The sequence below is a fragment of the Podarcis cretensis genome, assembly GCF_951804945.1.
Source record: "Podarcis cretensis genome assembly, chromosome: 12".
Classification (NCBI taxonomy): Eukaryota; Metazoa; Chordata; class Lepidosauria; order Squamata; family Lacertidae; genus Podarcis; species Podarcis cretensis.
The window spans coordinates 23,812,338-23,825,534 of record NC_137181.1 but is presented as its reverse complement, the minus strand read 5'-3'; the positions used below and the strand labels follow the sequence as shown (position 1 = coordinate 23,825,534).

The 13,197-nt window shown below is 41.1% G+C and overlaps 1 protein-coding gene across 10 annotated transcripts in view; it reads right to left on the bottom strand.

Moving 5' to 3' along the window:
* The window catches only part of NEBL (nebulette), a 186,787-nt gene that overhangs the window by 14,828 nt on the left and 158,762 nt on the right, over positions 1-13,197 (bottom strand). For 3 of the 10 annotated variants that reach the window (XM_079948298.1, XM_079948290.1, XM_079948297.1), the window contains exon 5: positions 93-264. In XM_079948298.1, coding sequence (XP_079804424.1) covers positions 93-264 — 172 coding nt within the window. Of the gene's footprint in view, positions 1-92; positions 265-1,152; positions 1,258-1,742; positions 1,836-1,874; positions 2,323-2,824; positions 2,918-4,426; positions 4,532-4,905; positions 5,017-5,298; positions 5,410-7,285; positions 7,397-9,021; positions 9,133-9,271; positions 9,443-10,839; positions 10,963-11,497; positions 11,606-11,809; positions 11,915-13,197 lie in introns of those variants that run through there. The other 7 variants (XM_079948292.1, XM_079948289.1, XM_079948293.1 and 4 more) reach the window with 5 other exon arrangements.

The following is a 13,197-nucleotide window of genomic DNA, read 5'->3' as shown; positions in this document are numbered from 1 at the left end:
TAGATAAGTAAATAAATAACAGAGCAAGATTATTCTGCAGAGCTGGCCCACATAATATATTTGGGTCAGTAAAGCACAGAGTAGAAACTTACCCACAATTATTCCAGGTCTCCTGTCCATTTCAACTATATGTGGGTGAACGCCTTTGTAGGCAGCATCACTAACCACCTGGGTATTTCTTCTCACCCGTTCAGTTACAGGATCGTCCACTATTGGAGTGAAACCTCTGCCTTTCGTCTTCTCAAAATCTTCATGGTATTTGACCTGGAGCAGGGTGGGAAGATTATTATTTTCTAGTCCAATGACAAGGTGTATTGAGAGCTGTATTGATAGGTATTGTCACCATTATTTTTCTTGGGCACTGAAATTTTTGCTTATTTCAAGCTGCTAACCACTGTCATGCAATTGTTCCTTGCCGCTACAAGGCCCAATAGATGTGCAATTCCCATTGTCCTCGCTGGTTTGTTTGTTTTTTAAGGTAATTACTGTTTGCATACAGATAAAAAGTCGCATGCAGTCTACTGCATTTAGTGTTACATTCACATGCAAATGATGGTGCTAAACCCTTCAAAATCATCTTACATTTCATTCAATTTCAGTTATAGAAAGCACAAGTGCTCCATATCAATACGTTAAGGATAAAATTTCAAATTAGTATGGCTTTTCAAGGTATTACAGATATCGATATGCTTTTTAAAAGCCCCCCTCCCCCATTCCTCACATACGGTCATATACACAGCACACTCACACATACACAATCCTTCAGGCAAAGGCAATCAGAGCAACCAAATTCAGAATTCCACTTGCACACACAAATCAAAAACATGCACAGGCACAAGGCAGCGTGTGTGTGTGTGTATCACCCTCTCCAGTTAAAATCTGCAATGCTGAAACCGAGAGGAACCACGTGAAGTGTCTTTAAGAAGCCACACGAGTGAATGGTTAGGGAAGTCGTTTTATTAGTATAGCAATATGCAACATTTAAATGCAGTTAGCAAACCCCCACCCCAAAAACCACTGTGTAAGTGGGAAAACTCAGTCCAGACTTTAGCGCATCGTGCTAGTTACCTAGATTAATGAAGGGTTCAATCCAATCCAATCTACAGCTACTGCTCTTCAGAACACACTAGCTATGTGAAAAATGTACCCTACCATTGAGATGTTGTTTTGTGTCTCTTTGACATGCCTCAGCTCAGGTGTGTCTACAATCATACTAGGTCTACCTTTCATCTGTTGCCGATCTCGGCTGTACTTGACCTGCAAAAGACAGCACATGGATTTTTCGAGTGTGCACAACTTGACAGGAAAATCATGCTTAATGTCACGCGCAACTGATATTCTTTTACCATTCTATCCCAAAATGAATAGGCATTGTGGAGATGTGGTAATGCGCATTGCACTGGTCTACCCGTTCAAAGTCATCGACCTTCACTACAATTCGTAACCGACTAGTTAATAATGCATGATACAAAAAATGTAAGATTGCACTTTAGTAAACATTGGCAAAGTCATTAAAAAACAAAGTGGAGAAATAAGAAAAACACACATGAAACCTACTGCTTCATTATTAGCAGTCACTAGGCCAAACGGATAAATACACATTTCTATAGTACTCTTAAAGATTCAAAATTAATTTATTAAGGACATGATTTGTTAAGGGCATGATGCACTCATCACAGAAAGGTTAAATTCTTTATTAATCCAAAACAATAAAAAGAAACAAGGAAAAACAAAGGACTTGCCGAGCTGATAATTTCTTGATTCTTCTTGACTCTCTCCATCTCAGGAGTGACACTGACAGGAGTTGCTTTACCAGGTTGCACTTTATAGTAAGCCTATTAATTTCAGATATATATAAATAACATTGCAACTGAACAATGATAAATAGGGCACCTGGTGTTTAAATTCGAAATGTTCTAATTAGTTTGGTATTTAAAGCTGTATGCTGAAGCATAACGTAATTATTTCTTTGTATTTCATTGGTAAAATATGTGCAAAGAGAAGCATTACTAACTTTAACATAATTTGCTCTAAGGTGTATTAGTGCTACTGCTGCTGTACAGTCTCCATTTGGTTCAACAGGGATTTTTACTGCAGTTACAGGGCTGGTGCACAAAAAGGGAAAGGAAGTTTAAAAACTGACACATATTCCCTAAAATAGATCAAACAATAGATCTATCCTCTTTCGACAATATTAAGTGCAGGTTGGAAATTTGTTTCATTTCAGCGTTTACGATATAAAGTCAAACATTCTGATGATGTCAGAAGGATATCATAAGAAGTTGCAAAACTGGGTGTTAGACTGAGACTCCTCAAGAAGTACTGCAGAGACAGAAATATACAAGAAAAAGGACACTTCATGCATATATAATCAGGGGATAGAATCGTAGAACTGCAGAGTTGGAAGGGACTATGGTGAGAATCTAGTCCAACCCCTTGCAATGCAGGAATCTTTCACCTAACATGGGGCTCGAACCCACAACCCAGAGATTAAGAGTTACATGCATATATTAAGAGGCTGGGCTTTCCCCCGCTCTTTTGTAAATACAGTAGCTCCTGAACTGGGAGAATGAAAGAAAGGGAGAGTGCTTAACTCTTCCTGTGTCCGCTGCTTCTTTGCTCCAAAGGGTTTGCCCCTAGGGTTTCAAATGCAGGTGGGCTGGGGAATCTGACTGGTGCTGAATTATGATATATTTCACTTGGAATGTCAGTTTTATAGTTCTATTTTTGTTTGTTGTTTTTTAGTACAGTGCATTTCCACAACAATAACAACAGCAATAATAAAAATTTGCACAAAGGAGCATCTGTTTTAAAAAAAACTTACTGCGCTAATATTTTGCTGGTTTTTCTTTACTCGTTCAATCTCTGGAGTCTCTGTTACTGCTGTACCAGCTCCTATCACTTTCTTGTACAACACCTTCATTGAACAATAGAAAAATAATTATGAAGGTATGCTTCCTGGCACAAGTTTGCAACAACAGGCAATGTTCCAAATACTAAAGTATACCGCCTCTGTTGTTTTAGCTTCCCATAAACTAAATCACCACAAGAACTAATAAACTCATTTTCTTTACTGGAACCTCATATGAAAAGAGTGCACATTGGGAAAGGCCATAACAGGTAGCATACTTCCCAGTGATATCCACAGATCAGGGGCTCAGGAGCAGAGGCACAGGGAAGAGAGGAGATGGAGAGCGAAGGGGAAGAATCCGAGGGGAGCGTAGGAGAAGAGGACAGTGGACCGAGGGATTCCATGAGCCTCTCCAGCGAATCGGAAGATTCACAGAAGGGGGCGCCAGTGGCCAGGGGTAGGAGGTTCCCAAGGGGAACGCCCCAGGAGCAAAGGGGCAGCAGGGACTCCCAGAGCAGTAGTTGGAAATCAGGACCAGCTTCCCCACCAGAGCAGAGTGGGGGGGAAGAGTCCCAAGGATCGGGGCCAGTGCATTCCCCACCAGGGAGAGAAGATGAGGCAGGGCTGACCACGCCTCCATCAGAAAGTCGGACAACGGAGGGGAGGTCAGATCCGGCCAGTATCCCGGAAGAGGGAAGCAGTGACCGAAGTAGTGTAACGGTTAGGAGAAAGGTCACTGGGTTGGCGCGAGAGGCAAGTTCAAATGTACAGGAGCGCGGGACAGCAGAGAATGAGGATTGGGAACCGGGTCCTAAAGCCCGCAGGAGGCAGGGGGAGGAGCTAAGCGACTCAGCGTCGGAAGAGTCCAGAAAGGGCAATGCCCCAGCGGGCAGGAGGACCCAGAAGAGGAGAGAGCAGCGGAAAAGGTGGAGCAGGGCTAGGATCTTAAACTGGTGTCAGAGGGGAGGAGACTCAGACGGGACTTCGCCGATCTAGGGTTTAAGATGTAGGGCTGCGCGCTGCGGCTTTGAAATGGAAATTGAAATTCAATAAAGACTTTTGTACATTACGACAGCCTAGCGTTGGTCCTCTGTGAGCTGGGACCTAGAGGCAGCTCTGACAAGTGCACTTCATACTTTCTCTGATCCATAAAAGCTGACACCATAATAAATTTGGCTCCATTGAATTCAGTGGGGTTTAAGTCCACATAACTCTGTAGAAGACTGCACTGCTCAAAAAAAAATCGTTGCATTGCTACCTTTTCCCACAGTACTGTGAAAATTATTGTTGCAATTATTATTATTTATTAAACTTCTATACCGCCCTTCATCTGAGGATCACAGGGCAGTTTACAATATTTTTAAAAAATTACATTCCATGATAACAAACAATAACAAAACAATAACAATAACCACCCCCCAACAGGAATGGTACAACCTTTACCAACGAGGGTATGCAACAGGCTTGGGGACAATGAACGGTACATTTTTCATTGTGCCCTGGGACACAAGAGAGTTCATTTGATGTTGAACTTTGTTAAGAGTTTCCCTTAAAATTTGGATTGTTGCTACTTACAGCACTGATATTTCTCTGTGTGTTTTTAATTCTCTCGATTTCAGGAGTGTCTGGAACAGCAGAGTAGAGGCACAGCATCTTCTCTGCTTCATCTTTGTACTTTTTCTACAAAATAGAAAGCCCAGCCAGATGGGTGGGATATAAATAATAAAATTATTAGTATTAGTGTCAAAATAAGTGTATATGTATTAAGCAATTAAACAACTAAATAGGCTTAAATATGTGTAAGCCTACTTTACTGTCGCTTCACAATTCCTATACAATGGCAAACTGGGCCTTAATATAACTCAGAATTAAAGTCTGTATCTTTTATTATTTTTATTTTAGCATCCACACATTAAAATAAATGCACTGCCATAAGAAGCATGCATACTTATTAAAAAATAAGACTCATATCAGAACAAAACGAACAACCCTGTGCGCAGGAGGACACTTCTGAACTGCAAGCGCCACTTAATTACTCTTCATTCCCTACCCACCTGGCTGGCTATTTCAGAAGCTTTCATGGCTCGCTGTATCTCTGGGATATCTGAGCCCACCTGCATTCCTTTCCCTTTGATTTCAGTCTCCAGGTCCTTCATATATTCTTTCTGTAAGAAATGGAACGTTAATGAATTCTTAGACATACAATATCTTTAGCCTTTCATACCCATACAGCTGGAATAATTCATGTGTGCTGCTTTCAAAAAGGTATGCTTGCAACACAAACTAGATTTCTGATGCCTGGCTGTGCTTCTGTCAGATTCAGTTTTTATTATTTTTCTATACTTCCTGCTTTCAAAAGGATTTCGTAAAAATAAAAAAATAAAAAAGTTTAAAAGTCCATTGTATTTTACTGTAAATGTCATTGAAGCGATGCATTCTGCACTAACCTGGCTTGCAATTTCATAAGCTTTCTTTGCTCGTTGTATATCAGGAGTATCCATGCCCACCTGCATGCCTTTCCCTTTAATTTCCATTTCTAGATGTTTCTTGTATTCTTTCTGTGAAGGACAGATCAGGAAATACTCAGATCTACAGCAGCTGAAGCTTTTATACAGATCCTGCTTTAATCTGCATGCTTTTATTAAATAGCACCCATGAAGGTCAAATTGTCCCTTTATACTCTCAGAATACTGACTCCATAGGAGATACTCAGATATATCTGATGTTCCTTAAGGAAGAAAATCATTTAACAAAAATACTTCTTTTAAATAATAATAATCATCATCATCATCATCATCATCATCTCTGTAGTGTTTTATTTCAGGTTGCTCCTGTTTTCACTGTCCTGAATCAATGGATAAATTCATATAATTGAGCATTATAGATAATAGATGTAATTCAGAAAGGACTAAATTCATCTGTCACAAGATCCACTCACTAGTTTAAGGTTTGAGCATTTGACATTCAATGCAAATGGGGGGATGAAAAGCCCTTCCTCTGTTCTTCTACAGGTAAGGTATCAATGAAAGTTTACTACCACAAGTCCTTGGCTCCCTGTTTAGCCCACGAGCCAATTTTCCCAAAACCACACCTAATCACCCCACACCTGACATCGTATGTAGGATCAGGTGGGAAGTAGGTGGACATGCAGCTGAAGACACAGTTCCCTGTAGAAAGCAAGATTGAGCTCCCAGAACATCAGCTAACGTGCAGGTGGTTTAGTCTTGCTGGGTTTGGGTATGTGAGCAATTTCATATGAAGCCCCACAGTACCCTCACCAGAACCTTACAGCCAACAGTACTAAAGCCCTTCCAATAAGAGACCCAACTTGGAATCTAGTCTACTTGGGATTCAGACCTGGTTTGGAATGGAAACTGACTTGGTCACCTTGTACAATGATCTGCATCAGGAGAGAGCTGAGAGTGTAGCTCTGTGAATTCTCCTACATGACTTTTGATACCATCAGCCATGCTATTTTTCTGGGGTCTGAGCGGAGTATTGGGGGAACCACATTCCAGTGATTCCACTCCTGCTTGGGTGGCCAGATCCAGATGGTGGTTCTTGGGGTGCACTGCTCAGCTCTGTGAGGTTCTCCAGTTTGGGGTTTCACATAGATCAGTTCTGTCACCAATGTTGTTTAACATCTACACGAAACCACTGAGTGGAGTCACACAGAGTTTTGGAGTGCATTGTCACCAGTATGCAGATGACACACCACTTTATTTCTCCTTTCTATCTTCTGCAGGTGAGGGAGTGGATGTACTGAATCAGTTCTTGGCTCTGATAATGGGCTGAATGGGTGCTGATAAAGTGACATTTAATCCAGACAACAATGAGGTGCTGTTAGTGAGTCGTTCCTCTGTTTAGCTGAGTGGTGTGCAGTCTGCTCTAGATGGAGAGACACTCCCTCAGAGGACCAAGTTCATAGCTTGATGGTTCTCCTGGACCCACTGCTGTCATTTAAGGCACAGGGGGCCTTAGTGGTATGGTGGTATGCCTTCCACCAGCTTAGGTTGGTGGTCCAACTGCAATCCCTATCTGTGACAACTTTTGGAATTCACACTCAGTTTTGCAAGAGTTGAATATTTTGGTCTAAGGTCACAAGCACATCTTACATTTAAAGCACACCACTTCAACAGTCATGGCTTCCCACAAAGAATACCGGGAACTGCAGTTTGTTAAGGGTGCTAGGAATTGTAGCTCTTTGAGGGATCTCCTTACAATTCTCAGTACCTTTAACTTCAGCTTTAACTTCAGGCAAAGCCACAGATGTTAAAGAGGTATGAGAGTGCTTTAAATGTATGGTGCAGATGGGACACCAGACCAAAATGCTCCACTCTTGCAAAACAGAGTATAAATTCCAAAAGTTGTCATATTACCTTATATCATGCTATAAAGCATACAGTTCCATTTCAAGAAGCATTTTAAACAAACCTGGCTTGCAATTTCAGATGCTCTCTTGGCTCGCTGTATTTCAGGAGTATCTGTGCCAACCTGCATCCCTTTCCCTTTAATTTCAGTCTCCAGGTCTTTTTTATATTCTTTCTATGCACACAAGAAAATATATATCAGGGTCTATTTGAAACAGAATGGGTGGGAGAGAGCGGAACACCTTTAAATGATACACATTGCATATTCAAAACCTTTGCCCTCAAAGACCAATTTACAATTTAGGCAAATGGTTTCTCTCTGCAGCGGAGTTCTTGCACACCTACAAAATGAATAAATGTGTCAGAGTGTTTAGAAGGCTTGCATATTAAACACATGGTCAAACATTTTAAATGGTGGTTTAAAATTCTGTTGAGGTACTGAGTTACATGGGGAGTTTTCAGCAATGGTTTTTTTTTAAAAAAAAATTGTTTTTAGTATACAAAGAACGCTTCCTAATTTAAATAGCCTGTGCTATTGACTTGGGGATTACCAAGTGATATAAAATATAAATAATTAATTCAAAATGAACATTTTATTTTCAGTGGGTCCTAACACATCCTAATTCTCTAAATAAGCACATATATTATTAAAAGTGTGTTGGAAGGTGTGTTGAGTTAACTGCTCTAGAATATTTATTTGTACACCGAGGTAGACACATAAGCTGGGGTTGAACTGGGCCACTTCTATTTAGACCTTAAATTAAAATAATCAGGGGAGAATGCCTATGGGGAAGAAACTAATTTAACTGTATAACTATAGCCATTGGGTGACCCACCATTGCCTAAGGAATTAGAACACGACTCCCTAGCCTGTCCTGACTCCTGGCCAACCCCTATAGGTGAGAAGGAAAGACTTACCCCATCACCACCACCCCAAGACCGCAGAACCACAAGTGGATGAGAGAGTTTGGCCTCAGATGAGGCCCCTCTCCCAGCCCCTGAACCTGAGAGTCCAGGAAATGAGCCTCAGTGCTGACCCATCAGCTGAAACATGCCTAAAGGACGTCACCAGGCTAAACCAAACTATTTGTTTTCCCACACTGAAACTGCCAAAAGCGACCAAATCAAGAATATTAACCTATTTAAACAACACAGCAGACCATATAGCGCTCCTTCCCACTATTCAGTGTGAAGTAGGCAAAGAAAACCAATCTGGATCCAAAATGCAGATTGGGAGATGAGGCACAGTGGGAAACAGGGAGGGAGGGAAGGTGCTGTTGCAAAAAGAAGGCTGGAAGGAAGGCAGCTTGTCCCTTCAATAAGGATCAAGCCCTGACCCATTCCTCAGACCACCTTGGAAATGCAAGGATTTCCTCCTCTGACTCTCTTGCCCAATGGCTTGTAAAGCCACCCAGCCTTCTAGGAACCATCTCGGACTTTTGGCTGAACGTTCTGGCACCCTGATAGCCCATTAAGTTCAACGGGACTTACTCCCATGTAACCTAATATGCCTTTGGCAATACAAAGCTACATTGCCAAAGAACTCTATCGTGTTATGCCTTCCACGTCGTTTCAAAAACAGAATGTGCTGCATTAGATTTCTACAATGATTTTCAATAAACAAAATAATTTCTATATATATATTTGCTTAAATGAGAACAATACAGAAAGTGTTTCTGAAATTCAGTAGTTCTATTCAGCTTTATTGCTCTTCTTGTGCCGGATGTGCCAAATAATTGCTAATTCCACCAAGCCATAAAAGATGCAAAGGAATAATTTTAAATGTTTTGCTCTACTGACCTCACTAACAATTTTAGATGCTCTCTTTGCTTTTTGAACCTCAGGAGTTTCAGAGATGAGCTTAACTCCTTTCCCCTTTATTTCATTTTCCAGATCTTTTCTGTATTCCTTCTAAAAAAATAAAAAGTTGGAAACAGTTTCAAAGCATGGACATTTTCATAGACTCTAAAAACTAAGCAGATGTGTCATTGGGTGCTTTGTGAAGGGCTCACTTTCCACGACATTAATAACCTTTACTAACATAACCTACCTCATTTAGTATCTGAGCTGCATTTTTCACTCTAATCAACTCTGGCGTATCTTCAAACACTGTCAGTCCTTTTCCTTTCATCCCTTCTTCCAAATCTTTTCTATACTCTTTCTGAAGGTTTGAAGGAGAGGGGGGGAAAAAGGTTTCTCAGCTTTAAATCGTGAGCAAGATCTTGAAAAGGAAAAGTTCTTATTAAATATTTCAAGGAATACTTTGAAAATCTCTATAAAATATGAATTAGATAGTGCACATTTACCATAGTTAAAATAGAATTGGGAAATCAAAAGATAGGATGCACCAAGAATGAAAAGATTGTAATCTTTACTTGCTCCTGGGAGCAAGGGAACCACATTCTTCTTTTTATACAACTAGTTACTACAGATACTTTATAAAACTGTAAGAGCTTCCGCTATGGATGGTAGGTGTTTTTTTTTTTTTTCCAGATTACAGACAAGTAAATGACCCTGTCACTCAAGTTCTGCTAATGCTATCATTATTCACAAAGGTGCACTAAATGCAATGCAAAAGGCACTTATCCACAAATCAGAGTTACATAGCATGATGAGTACTTGTGATTGAAATGAACATGTAGAAAGATATCACACTAATGCTGCAGAAAACATAACCCAGAGTTACATCAGTTTATGACACTGTCTCCAGAAGATATGCGTTTCTCCTTGATTGACAAACCAAGAGGTATTGTTTCAATTTATCTCCAGGTATCTTTGAAGCTTCAAGTCAATTCAGACATCACACCAAACAATCTTTAATGAAGCTTAAGGATGACTTGGCGTGATTATCTGAGAGTGGCAAGTCATCGTTTGTGGTTGGCCAGCAAACAAGAATCAGAAACCATGGTTTTAAGTGAGTTGGCAACCTCACTTAACTGTTGTGCTAACCGGGGCTTCACTCACCCTGTCATGTGTGCAAGCAAGTGGGAAGGCAAGCAAATTAGGAGGGTAGCTGCAGCAACAAGGGAACATGAGAAGGCACGTCTGTGTCACCAGCCTGCCCAATGGCAGGCTTGCTCACTCAGCTGACATGCTCACCCACAACTCTAGCCTGCATGTTTTGCTTGCTTGCTCCATCCGCTGTTGTCACACTGCAGTACTGTGGCTACGCAAACGGCATCACAACAAGTTCTTTCTTACCAAAGTATTATATACGTAGTAAAACAAGAAGTAACTAGAGGTGGTTCTTCCATTTTCTGACTTATTACAGCTTGTGCAGGTAGCGCTGTGGGTTAAACCACAGAGCCTAGGACTTGCCGATCAGAAGGTCGGCAGTTCGAATCCCCGCAACAGGGTGAGCTCCCGTTGCTCGGTCCCTGCTCCTGCCAACCTAGCAGTTCGAAAGCACATCAAAGTGCAAGTAGATAAATAGGTACCACTCCGGCGGGAAGGTAAACGTTGTTTCTGTGCACTGCTCTGGTTCGCCAGAAGCGGCTTAGTCATGCTGGCCACATGACCCGGAAGCTGTACACCGGCTCCCTCGGCCAATAAAGTGAGATGAGCGCCGCAACCCCAGAGTCGGTCACGACCGGACCTAATGGTCAGGGGTCCCTTTACCTTTGCCTTTACCTCTTTGAGCAGGTTGGTAACACGCTTCACATTCAAGAATTCCGGGGTCTTGTCCAAGTCCAGCGCTGCCTTTCCTTTGAGTTTATCTTCAAATTCTTTTCGATATATTTTCTGTGCACGAAATAAAATTTTATATAACTCTAAAATTGCATGCCGTTTCATGTAAGCCATAGTTATATTGCAGCAAGAGGTAAAACGTTTTCTCTGAACAATCCAAAACATAAAGATACAGAATCTAAACATTTGGAGGATATCAAAGTGCGTCTCTAAAACAGCTATTCCAACTTCAAATGGGAGACACAACGGGATCCAAAGATTTGCTCAACTTGTTCCATGTGTTGAAGCCTGTTTTGAACATGTGGTTGTTTCCTGAAGAGCAGCATGTGGTGCTGCAAATGGTTTTGGAAGTGGGAGGACTTCAAAAACCAGTATGCAGTGTGTCAAGTTGGTATGCTGCCCAGTGGGGGGGGGCGGGGAATCCAAGATCCAAACTGAGTGAGAACTAGGCTGAATTATCTCCTTAGGCTGTGACCAATGCATTTCAACATAGTGAAAGAACTACCCACAGCCCTTATTCAAATGCCATAGCAGCACAATGTATTGAATACTGCAGTACAGTAATGATTTCCAAAAGCATTCCACCAACCTCACTTTGACACCTCTGAGCCTCCTTTGAAACTTGGTAAGTCGGGGTATCCACAAATTCCATCATGGCCCTGCCTTTTGATTTTTCATACTTCTCCTTGTACTTCACCTAACAGAACAGAGCGCGGATCAAAACTACAGCAATTTTTAAAACCGACAGTTTGTTCATTCACAGCGGAGGGGCTTCCCATTCCTTGTGTATGAATTCTCTTTTATGCATGAAAAGCATTTCCCTCCTTCTAAACATATATGCTGTACATAATATACAATCCAAACATGCAGAGCTACTGGACTGTGCACACTGTGTGCATACCTGACTTTGGAGCACTGCGTTTTCTTTGTGGTGCAGCTGTTCAACTGTATCCAGTGCAAAATGATACAGCCCCTTACTTTTCTCAAACAGCTTCTTATATTCATACTGAAACAAATAATAGGCAAATATATATAAAAGACCAAAACTATCAGTTAATATAAATCCCTTAAAAATATAATGATACCTCATTGTAGTAGTTGTTTAAACCCACAACTTTGTTTCAAAGTTTGTAAGAACTCATCTTTAAAGCAAAAGTGTAAACTAAACCGTGAAATGGTTTCTATTAAAAAAAAAAACAGATGAAGCTCTGATCCAGTGAGGACAACATGTGCACATGGAAACAACATGCAGAGCGATTCGTGGCAATTCCAGTATTTGATCTGAACCATGCATGTAGCATTGGGAGATATTTTCAATATCTGTCTACACCTCTGCACAGCACTGATCACCTCTAAGCAGGGCAGAGTCTAAGGTTTTCCATCCCTCCAAAATTCATAGCTAATGCTTGGTGCTAGATCGTAATCACATGCAGTAGCATGACACATACCTCACACCACTTCAGCACATGTGCAACTTTTGATCAGGACATTTAACAGCCTTGGGGCTGTTCGGGATTCATAAACAATCTTCCTGTGCAAAGTGATTCCAGGGAGCGGGGCCACAGCTGGTTTCCTAATCTAGTGGCAGTGGTTATCTTATCATAGCCAATGAAATCCTGCTCCAGAGGGTCCACCTAACTTTCAAGGGCAGCTTTTCAGGGGGTGAAGCTCAAGTGTTGAAAATTATAGAAATAGTGTGAGCTCAATTTGACAGTCTCTTATTGCCTCCTAGTGGAGCCAAGCAAACATTGTGCAGCCTCTATCTGTTTTAAAAGTGAAATGCAATTAGTCAATTTGCTAATATAAAAATAGAAACTCAGAAAAAGAGTAGAAAAGTATGCATACTACACACCCAGTGCAATTGTATGCACTTTTTACTCAGAAATGGACAGGGAGCCTAGAAAGGCAGTGGAAACCATAGCAAACAAAACAACACACCCCAAAAACAACTTTCTCTGACCATTGAATTATTCTGCAACTGAACTGAGTACCCAGGAAGGCACAGTTGGGAGAAGCTAACTACCACAGATATTTCAAATAACACAAGACAGGTCATCCTTTTCATCCATCTCCTTAATCACGGATTAAGGAGATTTTATAATGGACAACCTTGTTAAATTGGCAGGGAGCTCAGGACTCAAAATCTGGAAGCATTTTCCCATCTACATGCTGTACCTACAGGTCTACAGGTGAACATCAACCAAAAACAAGTCACCTTTAAGAAGAGAGCTTTGCTGCCAAATCACATGAGCATGCTTCATGATTGCAACACAAAGCAATTGCTTATAC